Below are 23,534 nucleotides of genomic sequence, written 5' to 3'. Positions count from 1 at the left end.
GGGGCAGGCCGGGTTGCCGTCAGCAAGGTAGTGGTTGTGAGGCCAGCGCTGCAGAGATCAGCGTGTGCAGTCGTATAAGATCCCGGAAGAAGGGGGCGTAAAAGTGAAGAAGCCCGGGCCGCGTAAGTTCCCTCCCCCTCTGACGAGTGAGGCGAGGGCGGGACGCTGACGGAGTGAAACGCCGAAGGAGACGCCGCATAACTCCGGCCCAGTCAGCTGCCTAAAGACTGCAGCGCTGGGGCCGGAATCACCACAGAACAGCTGACACGAGATTGGAGGTGGTGACGTGGCCAGGCGAGCAGGCTGGAACTAAACTTTTCACCATCCAGTAAGGACGTGACAGGAAGTGCGGGGCCCCAGGGGCTGAGAGGGCCTCGCTACTGTCGATGAAGTTTGTCCGGGAGGGTAGAGTTGGGCTTACCCGGGATATCAGCCTGAGAGTGGATAACTGTTGATCACCGGGAGGGGACCTGGAAATAACCCTAAGACCTTGGGATACCTCCCCTCTGTTAAACTACGCCTGGAACAGCACGACACCAGTGCGTGGCTTTATGAATACGGCATTTTCTCTATTTAATGATAGTAGCCTGAAAGAAAGAGTCTTCTGAATGAGGCTTAAGTTACCGTTCATGAAAGCCAAGGTAACAGAGCGGTTCAGGGGTTAAGGAAGGGGCCACTCCTGTTATGCAGATCAATTAGAGACAGAGAATGTTCTTGTGGAAACCTGACATGATACTGTAATTTTAGAGCAATCTATGTAGCTTAATTAGAATAATAAAATATTATGCCTGTCTCTACTCAGATATCCAGCTGCTCGAACTGTGGTACTAGTGTGCTATTAATGAAACTGTTGCTGGAACCTGTAACTTAATGCCTGTAGTAACATTGAGACCTCAAGGGTAATGTACAGCCTTGCCTTATTGTAAGGAGATTTGATATTGCTATTTACTTTAACTGGGATTGTCAACTATACCCTACCGGTTGAAGGGGCAGGAGTTACATCTGAGCTCCTCTCTTACAGGGGGGAGAAAAAGTAATATCTATGCTATGTGGAACAGTGCATTTGCCAATAATCGAATACATAGATATGTAAAGTACTGAATGTAAACATTGTTAAAGAAACACTAAAGATTTTTATAAAAGCAGACTGTATTTTTCTAAACTGGTGTAGAGTCATTCTTTTTTGTGGATGGGCGCTGATTTACTGTGCGAGGTGTGATGCAAGTGTAACACAATTGGCCTCTGAGTTTAGTCTTACCTACTCTGTGCCAGGCTACCCTATGTGGACTGGTAACTCCAGGTCTAACATACCATATATAAAGAGGCACTTTAACATTCACCTCCTGCTTGCAATCACCTTTGTCCCTGATTTTTTGCCATTTTAGAGATTGAATTCCTGCCTGGATTCTTGTTCTGAAAGATATATATGCTGGGCTGTTTCTCCCCCAATGCTAACAAGAAACCAAAATAAGCATCGCTTTAAGAACAAGCATCAGTAGATCTTGTACCTGAAGCCTGTTGGATTTGCCAATCCTTGTTTTCACCCTATGTGAGTGCCGTGCAGCAAGCAGCAGCCATTTCTTATAAAAGGATTTTCTTAAGGCATATACAAAGTAATTTAAATTTGGCAACTCTGAATGCACACGTAGCTGTGGTCATTTGAATGGATTTTCATAAAACATAACAACATGTGCTTATGCGTAAGCCATCTTATTTTATTTTGAAGTTTACTGTACAAAGGTTGTGGACAGCCATCTCAAAACTGTAAATTTAAAAAAATTAATTGAGTATGGATAGGATGCTACATGCTGTTTGAAAGGTGAGCAGCCAGGTAGCAGTGTGCAGCTGCCAGGCATGCAAAAATATAACTATAAGAAAGAAATAGCGGAGAACGGTGGAGTGAGGGCCAGGAGGTGGAGTGACGATTCCAGCTGAAGGAAGGCCAGGCCCCAAAAGCGAGTCACCTGATAGCAGTTTACAGATGCGTCAGCAGCTACCCTAACATTTTTTAAGATGTTAAAGGTGTCTATAGGTTGAGACCGAAAAAGGGATGACAACCGTTTAATTTGTTGGAGTGGGAGCTGAAACCTAACTGGACAATAGGGCATCCCTGGGTCCGGGCAGAATGGGTCTTGATTTTTTTCAAGAGACCCTACAAGATGAGTGGTGATTGATTGAGCTCTTTGGGCTCCTTCTGTGCTTTGGCTTTATAGGACAAATGGCTTAATCCAGTTGGCCAATCTGCAGTTCACTCACCTTGAATGGAAACTCCATGTAGGACTGCCAGAAAAACGAGTGGTCTTGGTCGTAAACAGTCCCTGGCGTGAGCAGGCGTTAAGAGAAAGCAGAAAGAAGTCCTAGCATAAGATTGTTTGAAGAGCTCAAGAGAGAGGGGACTGAATCTATTAATCGGAAATCAGACCCTGTGGGCCTTTTTTCTAAAAGTATTGCTGTGCAGCAGAATTGTGGCAGACTGACAAAGGTGAAAAGCGTCCCAAAGGTTTCCAAAGGTACTGTAGTCAACATCTGTTCGGGGAAGGATTCGATCATGAAGTCCAGGGTGGGAGACATCTCTGGATGCAGGACATCATTTTTCGTAACCCTTGCAATACATGAACAGCGAGGCAGGGCTACTGATGAAGGGCGTAACAATTTTTAACAGCTAGACCAGTAACATTGCAAGAAACAAGGAACGCTCAAAATACAAGATCCCTACTGTTTTTTTATGTGTTCTTCACACAGGAAGAATTTAAATCTGCAGATAATTTTGTGCTGGAAATGCAAGATAGATGGTCTTGGGACAAGCCAAGGAGAAAATTAAAATCAAACAACTCCATGTATAGGGATTTTAGAGTGGATTTGAATAGTATGAAGACGATATGTTGGATGAAAACCGATAAACTCTAGGGGTCTGGGAGGGAGAGACCTGTCACTAAAGCGGTTTGAACGTGTTTTTTTCCAAAATAGGGTTTAGTAGTGTGCCTAGTTTTGGAATTAGCTTTTTGTGCAGGCAAGAGAGGTTTTGCAGACTATGAAAGGATTCATTGAGTACACAGCATATTCAGCTTTGACAGAAGTACATAAGGGATAGTGATTGCTTTAACTGCCCGATATTACTGCCCGAACACACTGTGCCTTGCATGTAGGGTCCTGGCAGAGTAATCCCTTGGCAGTGGCCCTACCTTAAATATATCGGGTGAGATACCATTGTGAACCAGGTGTCCATTGACAAAAGGACCTACTGGGTCAAGGGTTTTCGCTCCACCAGCTGAAATCCTTCGGCTGCCGAACTCTAAATGGGGTAGCAAAACACGAGATTGGTGGACAGGCACCTGTCGATGTTTTAGATAATGCTCCAAATTCACCATCATCTAACTGGTCCACTAATCACTGGAGGCCATGATGTGTGTATGAAAAGTGTAGCTGCGTGTGGCTGATTTCCAAGTTGTGTTTTTTTATGAAGTGAAATGACTACAACAGTTTCTTAAAAATGTGTACTATTTGTTTCTCGATTTTTATCGAGAAGACAGTAGAATTTAGATGCGCTTGTTTATAAGTTTTAAGCAATTAATGAAGTTGTAACCTAATGCAGGAAGTGCAGTCATCAATTTTGAGTCTATCCAAAGTATGTGCCTTTTGTTCTAGTTTTCGTCTCCATCTCTCCATTATCTAATGTATTTGTTCTTTTTAGAAGTGCAAATAATGCCAGATTTTACGATTATGCTATTGAGGTGTATTGTATAGTGTGAACTGAAAGGGATTAAAGAGATTAGTAGATAACCTATTAATGTTATAATTAACATCTGAAAGGATGGTGTGTGTGTGTGTGTGTGTGTGTGTGTGTGTGTGTATATATATATATATATATATATATATATATATATATATATATATATATATATATATAGCTACACACACACATAATATATTTACATAAACATATGTATATATATGTATGTATATATATATATATATATGTATGTTTATATATATATATATGTGTGTGTGTGTGTGTGTGTGTATACTTTGTCTAAGTTATTATTTAAAAGTTACACATTGTACTTAAGGCACATTCTCACTTACAGATATTATTCTTTTCCTGTTCCCTGTTAATATTAGACATGATGAAAAGCTGCAGAGTAAACACAAAGGACTTCCATCTCGCTCATCCAAGATCCCTCCACCACGACCTCCTCTTCCGATGCAACAATTCGGAGTCAGCCTTCAGTAGTAAGCAAAAACCTCTCTCATCCCTGCGGCTATTCAGCAGATGATTGCTTTGCACACTCGTGATGTCTGTTCTGTGTTGTTTACTCTGTGTCGTTGTACGGCTGAACTCAAATCGTGTTAATCTTGTGTATGCATTTGTGTCCATAGTCAGAAGAGCCACTATGTTCCTTCCGCAGTCTTTGCATTCTATCTACAGAATTGTTGCTACTAACGTCCATTACAGCTTCAGTGATTTTTTTAACCTTCTAGAGCTGATTACATGTTAACTGCAGGCGTATTATTTGACTCCTGCCATTCTCAATGTTGTCTTCAGTGCAATACAAAAACCTTACGGCTGAGCGACTATGACATAGCTGCCACGTTTTCAATTTGAATATGATTGACATTCTCATGTTTGCAGTGTGTTCATGTGACACTTTATTGCCTGACGTTTCACTTTGAGTGACACTTATTTGTGAGCGTAACAAGGCACTTGTGATCATGTGTAGATATTAGTTTCAGAAACTATAAAACTTTTTGGGGGTTTTACTCTGACCCTGTACAGAGCAGGGTCACTCCAAGATGATGACGTTGAGGGGGCAGCATGTTCGACTGTATTACACTGTTGGGGTCTTATACCTTTATTTACAGTACACTAGAAAGTTTGATGCCTCTCCTAAGTCAGAGCGTGACTTGCCACATGGTCCACCAATGGAAGCGAGGGTCTCCTTTCCAGTTGTGGTTCGAAGAGCAGCCGGAGTGCTAAAGTTACTGGTCCCCTCTATTGAGGCTAAAACAAATGTGTCTACAGAAATTCTGTAGCCTGGGCCAGCAACATATGGGTCCTTACTTCCATTTAACGATGCCTTCGTAGACGCTCTGATAGCGTTCGAGGCATGTGGGCTGCTGAATTCATATCTATTGCATAGATTGCCGCCTAGTGTTGGGTTCGGATGATTGCACATTGTTGTCCTAGAAGAGTCTTCGAAGTATCACGAGATAAGTGGATCCTCCCCTGGACTACAGTGCGCATGGGCATCGACTCCATCCCCAGATTGTTTTTTTCCGCCATTGGGTTCGGATGCTTATTTGAGCGCTCAAGTTCGGAATCAATAGAAACTTTTTTTTGGCCCAAAGGCCTTTCCCATATCGTCGGTATTGTCTTGCGATCGGTGCCCAGTTCTGTTCCAGCTCAGTTCCCGAGTCGGACATCCAGAGGAGTCGCGTGGCTCTTCGGTGCTCAAGGCCCGGTCAACGCTACAGGCCTTATTCGACGACACATCATGGAACGGAGCCCGTTCAAAAGGTGCCCCGTGTGCAACTCGAAGTATCCTCACATCGACGTCCACCCGGTGTGCAACAAGTGCCTGTCACCGGATCACGATGAAGCCAACTGTATGGCTTGTTCTCGTTTCCGCTCCAAGAAGACAATTCAACTTCGGCGCGCAGCGCGCCAGGAGGCCCAGCAGACGGCACCTGACCCGTTGAACATGTTCGATACAGAGGGAGAAGAGTCAGACGAGCAGAAAGATCAGGAGCCGATGTCCAATCCAGCGGTGGAGATCGACTCCAACTACGACGCTGATGTAGAAATGCTCGATGCTGAAGAAATCGTCGACGAGGTAGGAGACGATGATGAGGCCTATGGGACCATGGAAGATAGCTCAAGCGAGGAGCTATGCCCCGTTGAAACAATATATACGGCTCAGGTCGAGGGATCGCCACATGGCCTTACCCAAGATCTTACACTGAGTTCCACAGCCTCGCCTCCGGGCCCGGCTAAGGACATTTCTAAAGAGCCACAACTGGTGAAATCGAAACCGAAAGAGAAAGCTTCGGTGTCTACACAACCGAAAGGGCTAGAGGCGCCATCGAAACCGAAAGTGCGTGTGTCCTTGGTCGGCTCCAAGTCTTCAGACCTATCGGTGCAGACAAAGCCTAAAAAGGTTATCGACCCGGTGAAGTCGCTCAAGGGTGTCGAGCTGAAGACTGGGACACCGAAAGCACTTGTCAAAGTCGTCGACCCAAAGACTTCGGCGCCGAGGGCCGTCGACACAAACAAAGGACTCGGAGCTACAAAAGTTGTCGATCCTGCGCGTCGGCCGGACAAGGCCAAAAGTACTACAACCCTCGAGTGCGCACCTGGTGGTGGCTCAAAGGAGCCTGTCGAGTCAACGCAGCCGTCCGCCTCCTTCTCGAAGCAGGTGTCGGAATCGTTGAAATGCATTAACGACAAAGCTTCAGCTGTCGATCCGAAGGATACTTCCACGCCGAAGCCTGCCACCAAACCGCAAAAGTCGTCAGCGCCCATTCAGTTTACGCTGCCGCCAAAAGTGGTGCCGAAGGCATTCGCGCCGAAGACGGTCGCCCAGGCGTCCATGAAGGTGTCCTCGGGGCCGAAGCCTACACCTGCGGTTGTGGGCACAAAGCATCGACAACCCCTGCTTGAGGAGCAGTCGGAACAATTCTTCGACGCCGACACGGGTAAACTTTCTATTTACAAACGAAAGATCACCCCAGCACAGCCTATGGAGTCCTACACAATTCCATTAAAGAAAAAGAAGGATTCCACGGATTCTCCTTTTCTTGTAGAACTGATAGCTCCACGTGGACAGGACACTGCTCCAATCTCGCCCACTTACTCATAGGTGGAGGCTGGGGAAGGTGACTATGATGAGTATAACTTCCCTGCCGACACTGATCCAGAGGATCCACATGACACATGGGCAGATGCTGCTGACCCAGGGGATCCACAAACTGCCCCAGACACTCAAGTGTATAATGTGAAAACATCGCCTACTGAGGACTCAGCGGCATTTAATGCGCTTATTGAAAGGGCAGCCAAAAATCATGATGTCCAGCTCCATGCTGACCCTATTGAGGTGGATTTTTTGTTTGACACCTTTTCCACCTCTGAGAAGACCGTAAAGACTCTGCCAATGCTAAAGGGTGTCTTACAACATGCTGCAGACATTTTTAAAGAGCCCACAAGGGCCAGGGTTATAAACCCCAGAATTTAGAAGAAGTACAAGCCGGCGCCTGGGGACCCTACCTACATCAAGGGCCAGTTGCCGTTGGACTCTTTAGTTGTTTCCAATGCCCGGAAGAGGGCAAACTCACAAACTACTGGTGATGCTCCTCCCCCTGACAAGGAATCTAAAGTGCTAGAAGCATCAGGGAAAAGGGTGGCAGCTCAAGCGGCCAATATCTGGCGCATTTCAAACACTCAGGCACTCTTAGCCAGATATGACAGGGCACATTACGATACACTTGAGACCCTGTTACAACACTTGCCAGATGAATATAAAGAGGCAGCAGAGATGCTCATACAAGAAGGGAAACTCATCTCAAATGCTTCTATTAAGTGTGCACTGGACGCAGCAGACACCGCGGCCAGGGCCATTAACACCAGTGTAATGTTGCGGCGACAGGCCTGGCTCAGAATCTCCGGGTTCAAGCCGGAGATACAAACCACCATCCTAAATCAGCCTGTAAACCCTGATCACTTATTTAGACCTGAGGTGGACACCACCCTGGAAAAAATCAAAAAGGACACTGAGACTGCGAAGTCTATGGGGGCTCTCCAGTCGCAGCAGTTCAGGGGTGGTTCTTTTCGTCGCTCAGGCAATAGAGGTGTTTCCAGAGGCCAGCTGTCCCAGCAAACACAGTACAATAAAAGTGGCGCGCAAACCACGTACAACAAACAAAGTAGAGGTGGCTATCGCGGAAACAGCGCCAAAGGCAGAGGTCGTGGAAACAACAGCTCCCGATCCTCCGCCGCCAACAAACAGTGACGCCTTGTCACTGCCCCCCGAACATACAACACCGGTCGGGGGGAGACTCCAACAGTTCCTGCCAGTCTGGAAATCCATCACCACCGACAGGTGGGTCAGAAAGCTTATCCAGTACGGTTATTGTCTGGAGTTGACATCCACTCCACCCAACATATCCCCAAAACACCGTCCTATGTCCACAGAGCATTTGCACTTATTGCAGCAGGAGGTACTCGTCATGCTGCAAAAAGGGGCAATCGAGCTCTTGCCATTGGAAGAAAGAGGCACAGGAGTGTACTCCTTAATCCCGAAAGAGGACGGGTTCGTCAGACCCATACTGGACGTCAGACCCCTAAACCAGTACATCCTATCAGAACACTTTCACATGCTAACACTGCAGCAGGTTCTTCCGTTGCTCAATCAGGGGGATTTCCTCGCAACATTAGATCTAAAGGATGCATATTTTCACATTCCGCTACATCCGTCACACAGAAAATACCTCAGATTCACCATTCAGAATCAGCATTACCAATTCAAAGTCCTCTCTTTCGGAGTGACTACAGCGCCCAGGGTGTTCACAAAGTGCCTGGCGACGGTGGCTGCACACCTCAGGAGACAAAACGTTCACGTCTACCCTTATCTGGACGACTGGCTTGTCTAAGCAAAGTCGGCCCAGCAGTGCGCCGCCAACATGTCCCACACCATTCACCTTCTTCACGATCTGGGATTCTCACTAAATTACCCAAAATCACACCTTCAGCCCGCCCATGTACGGCAGTATCTGGGCGCAACAATAAACACGCTGGCAGCCACGGCGCAGCCAAATTCAGTGCGGATCAACAGCATTCAATTGCTGATACAGAAATTCAGACCACAACACTCGCTTCCAGCACGAGTGTTCTTGCAGTTGATAGGCATGATGGCCTCCTGCATCTTCATAGTTCCGCATGCGAGACTACATATGCGTCCGCTTCAGGAGTGCTTAGCACATCAGTGGACTCAGGCTCACGGACAGTTGAGAGACCTAGTGTTGGTAACCGGTCGTGCATTCAACACTCTGCATTGGTGGAATCCACACAACCTTTGCAAGGGACGACCGTTCCAGGAGCCTGTGCCGCAAATCATCCTAACAACGGACGCATCTCTCCAGGGATGGGGAGCTCATGTACTCCACTACACGGTGCAGGGACTATGGACAACGCAGCAAAAGAAGATGCACATCAACCTCCTAGAGCTGATGGCAATCTTCATGGCAATAAAGGCATTCAAAGTACATCTGTGCAACAAGGTCGTGTTGATCCGGACGGACAACATGACGGCAATGTACTACATTCAGAAGCAGGGCGGTACACACTCTCCACAGTTGTCTCATCTGGCTTAGAGCATGTGGAAGTGGGCCATTCAAAGGAACATCTTCCTCATGGCAGAACACCTCCCAGGCAAGGACAATCAGATGGCGGATCTGCTCAGCAGGTGCAGCCACCAAATGCACGAGTGGGAGCTACATCCATCAGTACTCCACCCGTACTTCCAGCAGTGGGGTCATCCAGAGATAGACCTGTTCGCCACAAGGGAAAAAGCCAAATGCCAAAGCTTTGCTGCCAGGTTCCCTCACCCACAGTCGCAGGGCAATGCGATATGGATGAACTGGTCAGGCAAATTTGCGTACGCTTTTCCCCCAGCACCTCTAATACCGCTGGTGGCACGAAAGCTAAAGCAACACTCGATGACGCTCATGCTGGTTGCTCCAACGTGGGCACGCCAACCATGGTACACCACGTTTCTAGAACTTTCCGTGGTACCACATCAAAGGCTGCACCTCACACCCAGACTTTTGACGCAGAGCCATGGCGACATTCAGCACCCAGATCCGCAACAGCTCAACCTGGCGATCTGGCTCCTGAGGTCTTAGAGTTTGGCTACCTCAACTTGCCTCCAGACTGCATGGATATCATACGTGAGGCAAGAAAGCCCACCACCAGAGCATGCTATGCGGCAAAATGGAAGCGGTTTGTCATTTATTGCGTAGACCACAACATAGACCCGCTTGACGCGTCTACGCACAACATCATTTGTTATCTGTTACATCTTTACAAATGCAATCTAGCATATGCTTCCATTCGAATACATTTATCCGCCATAGCGGCTTAGCTCCAAAACAGGCAGCATCTCTCACTTTTCAGAGTGCCTGCCATTAAAGCCTCCCAGGACCCCACCAGCTCGTGAATGGAATCTGAATGTGGTCCTCACCCGACTGATGGGTCCACCCTTTGAGCCTCTACATTCATGCCAGATTCAGTTCTTAACATGGAAAGTGGCTTTCCTGATAGCGATTACGTCACTGCGACGTGTTAGTGAACTTCAGGCACTGACTATCCAAGAGCCATTCATACAAATTCACTCCAACCGAGTGGTGCTGCGCACTAACCCTAAATTTCTTCCAAAGGTGGTTTCACAGTTCCATATCAATCAGACTATTGAACTGCCTGTGTTCTTCCAAAATCCAGAGACAGTGGCAGAGAGAATGCTCCACACTCTTGACGTCAAAAGAGCTTTAATGTATTACATTGATAGAACCAAAGATTTTAGGAAGACGAAACAGCTCTTTGTTGCTTTTTCCGCACAACACAAAGGCAACCCCATTTCCAAAGCAGGTATAGCCAGGTGGATCGTTAAGTGTATTCAGATTTGCTATCAAAAAGCAAAGCGTACTTTAACAATCCCCCCAAGGGCGCACTCCACCCGCAAGTTGGGGGCCTCCATGGCTTTCCTTGGAAATATTCCTTTAGAAGACATTTGTAGAGCAGCCACATGGTCTACACCACACACATTTATGAAACACTACTGTGTAGATGTGCACTCCAAACAGCAGGCAGCTGTAGGGCAGGCTGTTCTAAAAACACTTTTTCAAACTGCTGCAGCTGGCACAGGCGGCCACCGCTAATGGAGGGACTGCTATGTATTCTATGCAATAGATATGAATTCAGCAGCCCACATGCCTCGAACCAAATATGCTACTTACCAGTATGCATCGTTCTTGGCATGTAGGGCTGCTGACATTCATATCGCCCACCCTCCTCCTGTAGCGGCTGCAGCACTTACACTTACTCTTAGCATGGTCATCATTCACGGTGTTACACTCCATCTTTGCCACAATGGTTAAAAACAATCTGGGGATGGAGTCGATGCCCATGCGCACTGTAGTCCAGGTGAGGAGCCACCTATCTCGTGATACTTCGAAGACTCTTCCAGGACAACAATGTGCAGTTATCTGGACCCAACACTAGGCGGCAACCTATGCAATAGATATGAATGTCAGCAGCCCTACATGCCAAGAACAGATGCATACTGGTAGGTAGCATATTCGTTCCTGGCCAAAATCCTGTTCTTGCCCTCCTTTGAAGAGGCAAATGGCTGGACTTCATAGACCGGCGCCTGGTGACGGCTCTCCAGAGAGCCCTCTTGTTCAGGGGTTGACTATTACGATGAATCCTTATTCATTTCCCACCCTCCTCCGAATAGAGAATCCAAAAAGATGGTTTTTTTAATATCTTTATTTATGGCAATTTATAACATCCAGAACAAAAAAAGATAAACCAATAGAAGATACAGAGGTAGTGAAATCACATTGACATTGTGAACTGCACATTATAGTTGCATAGAGAGGAGACCACTCAAATATGAAAAGAAGCGCCTGTGGGAGGAAATAATAATAGGTGCTAGGACATCCGAGGGAAATATAAAACATGCACAATAATATAGTAAATTATAGACATACATAACAGAAGTGTAGGGTATATGCCATCCATCTGCGATCATTGAAGTACAGAACAGACTTCAATATCCTCATCAGTGTCAGGGGTTGAAAGTAACAAATAGTCTTTGAGCGGTTGCCATATATACTTCGGTCGCGAAGAGGGAGGCTGTAAAGAGGCATACACTCCACTAGTAATGTCACAATATGTCGAGTCACGTATCCATGCTGCTTCGGTAGGGCAGGAAACACCGCACCAATGTAGAGCAACTTGCTGCTTGGCCAGCAGCAATGCAATTGCGGTAAAGTGTCGAACACTTGCTGGTATTGGCCTAACATAACATAAAAGGGCCAATACTGGGCTCGGGTGAGTGCCTGCCCTGTCATGTGTGATAGTGTGGAGTGAACTGCCTCCCAAAAAAGTAAGTATAGGACAGCAATTCCAAGCCAAGTTGGCAAAATCAGTATAGTCTGCCGCACACCTGAGGCGCTGAAGCGACCTAGTCGGGTCAAGTCCAACCAAAGAGAATCTAAAAGGATTAACGCCTTTGTCAAACAAATGTTTTTTTATCCTCAGGTCCGTAAACACAGTCAGTCTTTTAAGCTGATGCACCTAGGCCATGTCCTTGTTGGTCATGATAGCTGCTGCAATATCTATGAGCTTGTTAACACCTTCTTTGTCAAAGGAAGTAGTTGTGCCTTTTCCGCTCTTGGCTTGATCAGCCAGATTCCTGCAGTCAGAACCAGTTCTCTTTTTTTTTATTGCATTCACCTCACTGTTAACCTTAGCAGAAACAGCTACCTCAGACTTTTGATATTCCATCATTTGCAGTTCCCTTATGCAGATCTCAGGCTCTTAGGCCACAGTCTCTGTTGCAATGCTCTCTTCAGCGACAGGCTATTTGCAGCCCATAAATGCTTTGCTGAGGCTTTGAAAAAATTGTCTTTTTTTTAGTCTGTCTGCCATAGGCGCAAACTGGCTCTTGATTGCAAGTTCCCTTAAAACGCTACAAATGTATCCACTGTCTCGTCAAGCCTTTACTGTTGAGTGTAAAATGTATTTCTGGTCATGGCTACATTTTACAGATTTTTATCTGTAAATGTAACCATGACCAGACATACATTTTTTTGCTTCTTTGTACACATCTGGAAAAATCCCCCTTTGTGTATCCATTGCTGGCAGCAAATATTTGAACTTGCTACCCTTCTTTTCTTGAATTGCTCAACATTAAAGCTTTTTTTCTGCTTGATCAGAAAGTTTGAGGATCTAATGTCTCAATATATTTGGAAAATATCACAGTCCAATCTTCCCACTCAAGGATTCTGGGCCTGGTTGCGAGCGAAAACACAGTAGCGCCATTAATGCTTGGGAAACATCCATGTTGGTAGCAAGTGGTAAGGAGTGATATGCGGTGAGTGCAAATTTGGGAGCTGGGTATCATAGCTGTGCACGAAAATTGTGAGCGTTTAAATCAAGCTAGAAGTGCCTGCAATGTGGCTTACAGGCAGTAGAGGGCTTAGTAGTTTGTCTGAATTGCGCACCTAGTAACCAGAACTGAGCTGGATAACAAGCGATGAGTGAGGTGCATGGTGGCCGCAGGACCGCGGCATTGTTTTAAATGGCCCTGCACTGTGCCATGGAGGCCCCTTTCTAGGTGAGGAGCAGCGGAAGCATTGCTGATGAGCATGCGTACAAAGAGGATGCCGCACGTGCATGATGTAGAGACAAGCTGAGGGTTCTCGAATGAAGAGCGCAGCACGCGATGCCTCGCTCCACGCCCGCTGGAAAACAATGTGACACGTGTTATTTAAAACAATGTCTCTCAAACTGTGGTTTGCGTTGAGAGCGTATGCAAACATTGTAACTTTACCCACTGTCTTGACTGCTTAAAAGGGGATAGACGAGGGAAAAGGTGGAATGAAGTGTTCTGCCTGTGTGCGTTCATAACAGCGCCTTCAGGTTTGCATTCTACGAAGTTGCTGGGCAGATTGTTGTAAATGTCCAGGCCCCAGATCCCCACAGATCTGGTGCACACTGCCTTAAAGTTACAATAGTGGCCATGCAGGTGCGAAGCTGAACTGACAAGAATATGAGAACTAGTAAAAAACGTACTCTGCTCCTCATATAGGACTATAAATCTACTGATTGATTAACACTGTTGTTGTGAAGTTTTACATAAAGATTATTGCTTGCAGATTAGAAGAGACAGCTCCTGGGTTAAGCCACCAGGACTAATCAAGTGTTATTATAGATCTATAGGCCCATTACAGCATCAGAACAATGGTCCACTTCAGTTCAGTTGAGTTTATTTCGGCTAATGTAGCCATAAAAGCAGGAAGTACAGACAAGGAGAACATTTACAGACAAATATATAAAATACCCTTGTCAACAATTGATCACATGAACACATTGCAATTAATATAGTGGGGCCGAGTAACAATTGAATCTGTAACAAATAATTAAATATTATTAAGTAAAATCCTAAAAAACCTGTAAAAAAGGTTATTTCCTATATAAAAGCCAGATTAAAAGTCTAAGTTAAAAATCTCTAAAATCAAGCAATATTTACAAAAAGTGAACTTAGTGCATTCTGCGTTATTTAGTGCTATGAATGAAAATTACAGATTCCAGTATTGTATTACCAATTGTATCCTAGACGTTTCCTGATAAGATACACATTGAATAAAAACCTGCTTATACAAAAAAACACCAATTGAGAGGTATTAGACTTAATAATACGCTCAGCCTCTTTATACGACCCGACACCCATATTTTTACACAATGATTTTATCCAACGCTGTCTATGTAACGTATAAGCAGAACAAAAAAACAAGAGATGGGCATCATCTTCCTTAGCCTTTAAAGAGCAAAGGGTACAGATACCATCCTCATTTTTACCTCCCCATCTACAAGTATGAGCATTAGTCTGTAATACCCCATATCTAAATTGCAAATATAAGGTTTTTGCTAATGGTGGTCTTATCTCATCCATAAACGGTTCAAATGCAGCATTGTGTTTAATGGACAAAAATTTCTGAGTCAGTATGCCAGTAGATGGACAATGGGATGGCTCATCGTTAACATAAGACCAATAGGTAGTTTTTAAAACCTTTTTACACACCAATGTCATAATCTGGGGTTTGTCCCAAAAATGGGACAGCCCTAACCTGGTACACCAAAGTTCGATATGTTTTAACCATGCAATTTTCTTGTACTCATTAATCTGGGTAATTTCTATCAGTCCATTTTTATAGTTACACAACTCCGGGGTTGTCCATAACTTTACCCAATACAGCAATGGCCTAAGAGCTGCTTGGTAATCTATCCGCTTAAGATCCAAATCCAAAAATACTGGAACTAGGGGGGTTCTAGTTGGTAATTTTAGTAGCCTGCGCAAAAAGTGGTTTTCTTCCCGTTCGAAATTTTGTTTCCAACAATGCCCCCAAACATCGGCACTGTAATGTGCAGCTGATTGGGCCTTTGCTTTGAATACTTCCAGTGCCGGCGTAATAGCTTTGGAATAGCTAGCTCCGTGCACTTTCAGGATGGGCATAGAGTTTTGCTTAAAAGCCAGCCTACTTTTTGTCAGGTGTCCCTTCCATGAACGATTACTATCCAATGTAATACCTAGATAGTTAAAACTCCCCACATATTCCAATTTTTGATTATTTAAGGCCAAATTCTTCTTAAAGGACTTTTGCGGATTTATTGACATATATTTTGTTTTAGATGAGTTTATTTCCAACCCCTTCTATACACAGTAACCATAAAATGAATTTACCAGATTTTGAAGACCCTTCGGGGTCTGTGAGATGAGGATTGTATCATCGGCAAAAAGCAATGCCGTAATTGCCTCCTCTCCCAATCTCGGAGAGTCATGGTCACAATCCCTTAGATAAGTAGGAATATCATTAACGTACAATGAAAAGAGCGTGGGCGCCAGCGTGGGCGCCAGCACACACCCTTGGCGCACACCACGGCTCACAGGTATGGGCTTTGATAGTTCACCTCCCTTTCCCCATCTGTGGAGAAGTGTGGCTCAATGGTTAGAGCGGCAGACCCTGATGCAGAGGTCTAGCCCGGGACCAGGGTTCAATTCCCCGCCTCGGCGGGTCTTGGGCTCAAAATTGCACGGACCTGATAATTCTCGGATCGGTGCCTATTCCAATCATGGAGTCCCACTCTGCAACTCTGGGCAATAGCTTGCTTAATCTCCACAACGGCCCCCACAACGCTAAGGATGCCTGGCCTCCTCCTTGGGGGTGCCCAGGAGTGGACACCTCACAGGGAAAGCCAGGATGGGTTCCACAGCGGTATTCATACAAGCGCCTTGAGACCCTTGCGGGTGAGTAGTGCGCTATACAAGTATCAATTTACATTTTTTTTTTACATCTAACTTTTGCATAGTTCCCTGTGTGTAATCGAATGAGTTCATTGAGTAGCTCGCCTGGGACCCCCAAGTCTCTTAGTGTAATCCACAGAAGGTTCCGCGGGACGAGGTCAAAGGCGGCCCGCAGGTCTATAAATGCCACGTACAAGCTGCCCTTCCTTATGTTAATATACTTCCAGCAGATGCACGTGAACCTGAACACTTGGTCTACCGTACTAACTTGTGGTCTAAACCCTGCTTGGTATTTGGACATTATTTGTGTCTCGTCCATCCATTCTGTAAGTCTATTTAAAATATGTCTGGCAAAAACCTTCTGTAATAGGTCAATTAAACTAATTGGGCGATAATTGCCCGGATCATAACAATCTCCTTTTTTAAAAATTGTTACAATTTCTGCCCCTTTCCAGCTATCAGGAATGGATGTTTCAGCCACTATAGAATTGCATAAAAAATTAATGTATGGCCCCCATACATCCACATCATGTTTTAGTAGGTCTCGAGGAATCCTATCCGGTCCAGGAGCTTTACCCGCTTTGATAGCCCCTAATGCCTGCATAGTCTCCTCTATACCGAATCTTATTGGCGCTATGTTTAGTTCTAAATTGCTCACTAGATTTTGTGTGAGCGACCCCTCTTCATCTTCTGTGTAAAGTTTAGCAAAATGGTCACACCAGGTTTTTTCATTTAGATAAAGATCCTTGGGTGATCTACCCTTTCTGTTACCTTTTGATATTAGACTCCAAAAAGTACCTTGATCTCCCGATTTAGCTGCTATTAATAAATCATCCCATAGTGCATCATCCCATGTTTTTTTCGTCTGGGTCAAGATTTTATTATATGCTTGTCTACTTTCTTTTATAGAATGGGAGTTTTTAGTTTTAACAGCCTGGATCAAATGGTGCTTTGCTAGGCGACATTCTTTATTATACCAAGGGTTAACCAACTCTAGATGATTTGGAGTCTTTTCCCTTTTACAGGCTTTACTCAGAAGGGGGCCTAAAGCATCAACCAATTTATAATGTAGGTCTAGAACACCCTGACTGCCCAATAAGGGTTCCTTACAAGATGTAATAGTATCAGAAAAGGTATTATAAATATTTATCATTGCATCTTCTTTAGCCAGGATATAGGGCCAATAGTGCACGTCTGTTATTAGATATCTGTGGTTCGCCAGAGGAACTATTTCGTGCATCCTCCTCTTCTCGGTTGGATATAAAAGGTTGTGGATTTAGCCATAATTGAAGTGGGAAATGATCGCTCTCGGTCCTGGCATCTATTTTAAGGTCAATGAGTAAATACCATAAGCTCAGGGAGACCAATATAAAGTCTATGTGTGACTTGCAATTGGCTTTACAGAATGTTGGGGCTGCTGGTCTATCCGACTGCAGGCGGCCATTACATGCTCTTAATTCGTGACCTACGGTCAGCTGGAAAATTTGAGTTGCAGCTATAGTGCATTTAACTGGCCCAATAGCATCCAGGGTTGGAATATCGTTTACTGTGTCCTGTTCTTCAAGTAAGTTTTCAAGGCCCAATACCGGTTCATATTTACAATTAAAATCCCATCCTACTATTACTTGGGCATTTGGTCCTAAGGTGTCTAAATATGAGTCTAGAAGTTCTACTACCTTAGATTCTTTATTTGTTGGCTGTGGCCTATTATATATGTTTATTAGATATATAGTTTCATTTCCCCTTGTCACCAACTTTAATCCCAAAAGATCAGGGGAAGAAATGTTTAATAAGGTAACTTCTATATCTAGAGTGACTCTAACCCAGATCACCAGGCCCCCTGACGCTCTTCCTCTTATTGAGGGAATTGCTTCACAATGGAAAGTTTTGAACCCAAGCCTGTGTGGGGTTATTAAAGACCAAGTCTCCTGGAGAAGGATGATATCATGGTCCTCAATGTAGGTACACCAGTCGAGGTCCCGAAGATTCTTGGCTAACCATGCTATATTCCATGATATTAGTCTTAAAGATAGTTTATCATTGGATCTGGGTGGAGGTACATCCAACAATGTATCTTGTGTGGATTTAACAGCTAAAGGGTCAGCTTGGGTACTTATTTCTTCCAGAAAGTTATTTCCTATAATAGGTCCCTCAAGCACACTTCTACCTGTTTGGCGTGTACTGTACTCTTCTAAAATACCAAGGGTATCATCAGCACAATTAATAATCTTGTCCGTTTCCTCTACCATTTGAATGGGCCCAAATGTAGACCTGTCATTGTGGTTCAAATTGGACATCACTACCTGTACCTGTATATGCTCTAGCTCTGGATTTGTCATATTTGATTTGCCTACTTGGCTTCATAAGGTTGGCCTCAAACCAGAACTATCAATCAACGTGAGTCAATCATTTTGATCCAGCGCACTCAGTGCTTGATATCTGTTGTGCGTTGTGATCTCAAAGATTGGACTCCTATGAGAGTTAGGGGGCCTTAGTAGATTATTACGCAGAGGGACCTTATCTAAGTGACTATAAAAATATCCCAAGGGGTGCACACTTAGCAATATGGTCCAAGAGGTCAGAATTTATGTTAATGCCAATGTCAGTAGTCATAGTCCCCTTATGGCTGGGGGTACTCCTCTTGGCTGTTTCAGGCTTCCTCTTAAGGTGTGTTCCTCCCCGTTTAGACGCTGTTTTCCTACATTTCCTTACTGCTCTCTTGACTGGTGAGCAGTGAATGGAAACATCCAAGAGATCATCAGACGGATCATCATCTAATGTGTCCTGGTCTAACATGTTTATATCCGGGAATTCCATTATAAGAGCATTGGTAGTGACATCAGTAGTGGAAGGGGGGGCTAAGTTCAATCCGCCACTGGCATCAGATACCGTCGTTATTATCTCCTCTGATAGATTATCACGCCCCAGTGACTTCCTTCTGTCGGTATTTATTTTGCTCACCATTTTAACAAGATAATTGTCCATGGTTACTTTGCTTTTAGCCATTTATAATGGCTAGGTGCTGGCCCCTTCGGTATCAATGTCTTTTAGACCTCCACTGGTAATAAGCAAGAACACAGGAACAGGGGTTTGTAGCATCAATGTACTTCCAATATTAACTTCCGAACCGAAATTACATTTACGAAATATGCTAAAAGTTCATAAATCTTACTTCTTAAGGAGGTGTCCCAGCCCTGCCTCGATCTGCCCGGACTGCACAGACTGCCCCGCCCTTGTCCCGCCCCTTGTCCCGCCCCTTGTCCCGCCCTTGTCCCGGGCTTCTCCCGGGCAGCTCCCGCGCGCGACTCGCGAAGCGAGAGGCGTTCCGTTTATTTAAGCGCCTCCGGGCGCGCTGGTGACGCAAATGCTGCTCGCCTCCCTGGGGCAGCTGGGAAGTGTGGTTCGCGTTGGCCGTTTCCTTCACGGCGTGTCAGGTAGCGGGAATGCCGTTTCCCTCACGGCTGCCGGTCCGCTTCAGCTGGTTGCCTCCTGGAGCTCTAGGCGCTCCGTTTACTTAAGCGCCTCCGGGCGCGCTGGTGACGCAAATCCTGCTCGCCTCCCTGGGGCAGCTGGGAAGTGTGGTTCGCGTTGGCGGTTTCCCTCACGGCGTGTCAGGTAGTGGGAATGCCGTTTCCCTCACAGCTGCCGGCCCACTTCAAATGGTCCACTTGAACAAGAAGGCAAGAAAGAAAAATACCCAGGCAATGCTTCAATTGCTAGATGCAATGAAAGTGTTAAAATGAGTAAACTGTCCGTGCCAGAATGACCACGAGTGGCTTCTGAATTTGTTCCATGGCTCTGAAAATAGACATGACCAATTATTACAACCCTGTAGCCAGATTTCTTTTTTTTAACAAGTGTTTTTATTGGGGTTTTCAGCAAAGGTCAAATGTTACATATTGTCTGTACGGGGTGCCCATAAAGCCACTGATCTGCATGAGATGATAAAAAGTCCAGAACGTGGGCGTCTGTGTCTAACAGTTTGCAGATAAGTGCTGTTTTACCTGTGCGAGCAGCTCAGTTATGGTATGTGCAGACCTTGCGCCTAAGCGGGGCATATAGTTGGGATAGGGCGAGACCTGATTAGGAAATGCAGTTGGTGTCTGGGCGCGGGTTACGGAATGTGTGTCATCCTGCCAACTAGATTGTGGCTGAGGGGGAGCGAACCCCCAGGGGGAGGGAAGCGCATCAGAGGCATCCGGAGCTCTTGCCCACGAGGGGCTGAATCCCTAAATTTAAAGGGGCAAGTTGTCCTCCCGGGTGAGCTGGAGAAAATGGTCAAGGAGAACGTCCCATGTCGGGAAGATGGGGCGCCTGCGTATGCGTTGGACCTCGTCAATGCACAAGGCCTCACCCTCAGCCCTTCCCCATCGCTGAATCGCTCCGTACCAGGTCTCCAGTCTGGGGGGGCCGTGGCGATCACCAGTGGTGAGTGACAGTGCACTTAGAGAAGAGTAATGCAAGTCTAGCAAAGCGTTCCTTAACCGCTACAAGCTTCCCAGGCATAAATATGCCCAGAGCGCAGGCTTCCTAATGGTCAATGTCCAAAAGTTCTGTCACTTCGCGGAGCGTCTCGTGGATTGTGCGCCAGTATGTGGAGGGGGCAGGGCAGGACCATATCTTGTGCTGGAGGTCAGCCGAGAACTCATGGCAACGCGTGCAGCTGCAGGAAAGAAGTGGTTGAGCTGATGTGGGATGAGGTAGGCTCAGGGCTTTAAGTGGGATGAAAAAACGGGGGGGTCTCTCAAAGGGGCATGGTCAATGTAATTAAGGGCGTGGCTTAAAAATACGTAAGCTAAAAATCTGTGTTTAACACAGTATGCCACCCAACTTGTATTTTGCTGTTCCTGTCATTGCGTCCAGATATATGATACAACAAGTCACATCATACCTACAAGTCAGGACTATTGGCTTTGTCAATGATTATTAGTTGCATAAGATAATTAAGCAGCAACTATGGCTTATATATAATATTGAAAACACTTCCACTTAATGCCCTGGTGGTGACACCACGACAATGTTGCTGCTCCTGAGATTCAAAAAGAGAAGGGAAACACAGAGAGAGAAAATGCATCTCTTTAAAGCATTTCCCTTCCCCTACAATGCTCACCACGCCCACATCAATGTGCCTGCTGCCACTGCAGTCCGGGAAAAAAAACGGACCGCCTGTGCCAGGGCACAAAACAGAGCCCGATAGAGACCCGTTTCGGGGCCCCCTTAAAAAACTCTCGTGTGGGAATTTGAGATGCCTATCCCATTCATTTTCATGGAGTGCCCATCCAAAACCTGCATCCCATTTGTTTCTTAGTGATGGTAATGAGGTCTCTGTATGTTCCCTCATTCCTCTGTACAGTCATGTTATCAGGCGGCGGCCCATTCCCATGGTTAAGAGAGACTGTATGACGGAGTGAGTGGGGGGCTTGGTATCCACCATGGACCATTGGGCGCGGAGCATATACCGCATCTGATGAGCCTATAGGTATTGACCTCTGGGGAGAGTGAAGTCACTGATTAAGTGGTTGTTGTTGCGGAGTTGGCTGTCCTGGAATAAGTCACCTACAGTGGTGAGAGAACAGCCTTGCCTGGGCACGAGGTCTCTGGTTGAGTGGGAGTTGGGAGGGTATGGGAGACCATGCAGGGAGACCATGCAGGAGGAAAACAGGAGTCAGGCTGAATGCCTGCCAAATACATTTGTGTGCGATTGTTACTAACTGTGGTGATTGCCGGAAATGGGGGGCAACTTTGGTACCAGGAAATCCTGGAGATCTGTTGGGGAGAGGGAGCCCATGTCTGGGCTCGTTTCAGCCAAATTGCGCTGCACGAGCCACCACGACACCCATTGAATCTAGGCTGCCAGGAAGTAAGACACGAACAAAGGCATGCCTAGACCTGCTTTCTCCACGGGCAGCTATAGTTTCTGCAACTTTACCCAATGACGTTTGTTACCCCAGATAAGCCCTCTAAGCAATGTGTCTATGTCCTGGAAAAAGCTGTGAGGAGGGGAAGGTTGGCGACATAATAAAGGAGGCGGAGAGGTCTAATCGTTCTAGATGTAGCTAAATTTTCTGTTGTGGCCAGTGGGAGTGCTTTCTGAAATTTGACCTGGGTTTTAGGTCTGGAAATGTACTCCAGAGAGTGCCATTGAAGAAGTCTGTGGGGGAGTGCTACAAACGTATTCCCAGGTACCAAATAGTGTTGCCCCTCCACTCCAGCTACCCCCCCAATCCCCTTCAGCCGAACCTCGACTAGGAACAGGGAGCAATCCAAGGGTAACACGCATAACTTTTTCCATTTGACCCATAGCCAGGCTATTCGTATGAAGGAGATTAAAGTGGTGTGTATGGGGGAGAGGACTGTACGAATGTCCTGGATGTAGAGGAAGAGGTCCTTCGCATAGAGGGAGACCGCATGGACTGTTCTCGCCAGGGGTATCCCCCAGGCCTCCCCCTCCGATCGGAGTCTAGCGGCTAAAGGTTTCATTCCGAAAGCAAATAGCAGTAGAGTGGGTAGCCCTGTCTAGTGCCCCTCTCAACTGGGAATGCTGAGAAAGCCAGCCGGACCAGGACTTGGGGGGTGGTGGTGTAGAGCAGTCGCATGAATGCGCGAAGGTGTTCACCAACCCCCAGGTTGGACAATACCTGGAATAGGTAGTCCCACTCCAGGGTATCGAAAGCTTTTTCTAAGTCCAGAATAAGGCAAGCCACATAGAGGAAGTGGCGGGCTTGGTCAATCAGATGAAAAAGGCAGCGTATATACTGGGAAGTACTCCTCTCGGGAACATAGCTGCTGTGATCGGGGTGCACTAGGGTTTGCAGGAGCTGAGCATAAAGTTCGACCAGTATCTTCACCAGGATTTTGTAATCCGTGCTCAATATAGCGATGGAGTGATAAGACGCAAGGAGAGTCGTGCCAGATCTGGCTTTGGGAGCAACGTCAGAACGGATTCACATAGGGAGGCATTTGGTGCTCGTAGCCTCCTTCATATACGTCAGCCTTGCGGGACGAGAAAGGAGCTGAAGGCACTATAATATTCAATTGGGAGATCAGCCAGGCCGGGGTTTTTATTCCTGCCCAATTTAATATCTTGGGCAGTCAAGGGCCCATCTAGTGCTTCTCTACTGGCAGGTGCTAATCCTGTAGTCACAATAACCTTAAATTGCCGTACTTTGCATATGATTCAACTTGGAAATAGGACACTGCAAGCGTGCTCCATAAGCCCAATTCTTTGTAGTCTGAGTTTCACTCACATGCAATGTTCTTCATAAGAGCCAAGATATTGTTGGCTTCCTGTCTGAAAGACATTTGGGAACCATTGAATGCTCATCGCCCACAAAGAAACACAGACTAACCCGCTGGGACTTGCACCCCGGGGGGAATTAACACCGATACCCTGAGTAAAGATACCATATTCCCATGCCACGGGCCACTGTCCTTGTGTTCTACAACTTTGTACGC

At 46.0% G+C, this 23,534-nt stretch overlaps 1 protein-coding gene across 3 annotated transcripts in view; it reads left to right on the top strand.

Annotated features, from left to right (window-relative positions):
• The window catches only part of ARHGAP8 (Rho GTPase activating protein 8), a 929,058-nt gene that overhangs the window by 644,675 nt on the left and 260,849 nt on the right, over window positions 1-23,534 (top strand). For all 3 annotated transcript variants that reach the window (XM_078673848.1, XM_078673847.1, XM_078673846.1), the window contains exon 8: window positions 4,120-4,230. In XM_078673848.1, coding sequence (XP_078529974.1) covers window positions 4,120-4,230 — 111 coding nt within the window. The remainder of the gene's footprint in view (window positions 1-4,119; window positions 4,231-23,534) is intronic.

This window comes from Lissotriton helveticus, chromosome 1_1 (genome assembly GCF_964261635.1).
Source record: "Lissotriton helveticus chromosome 1_1, aLisHel1.1, whole genome shotgun sequence".
NCBI classification, from domain to species: Eukaryota; Metazoa; Chordata; class Amphibia; order Caudata; family Salamandridae; genus Lissotriton; species Lissotriton helveticus.
This window is presented reverse-complemented; position numbering and strand designations above follow the sequence as displayed.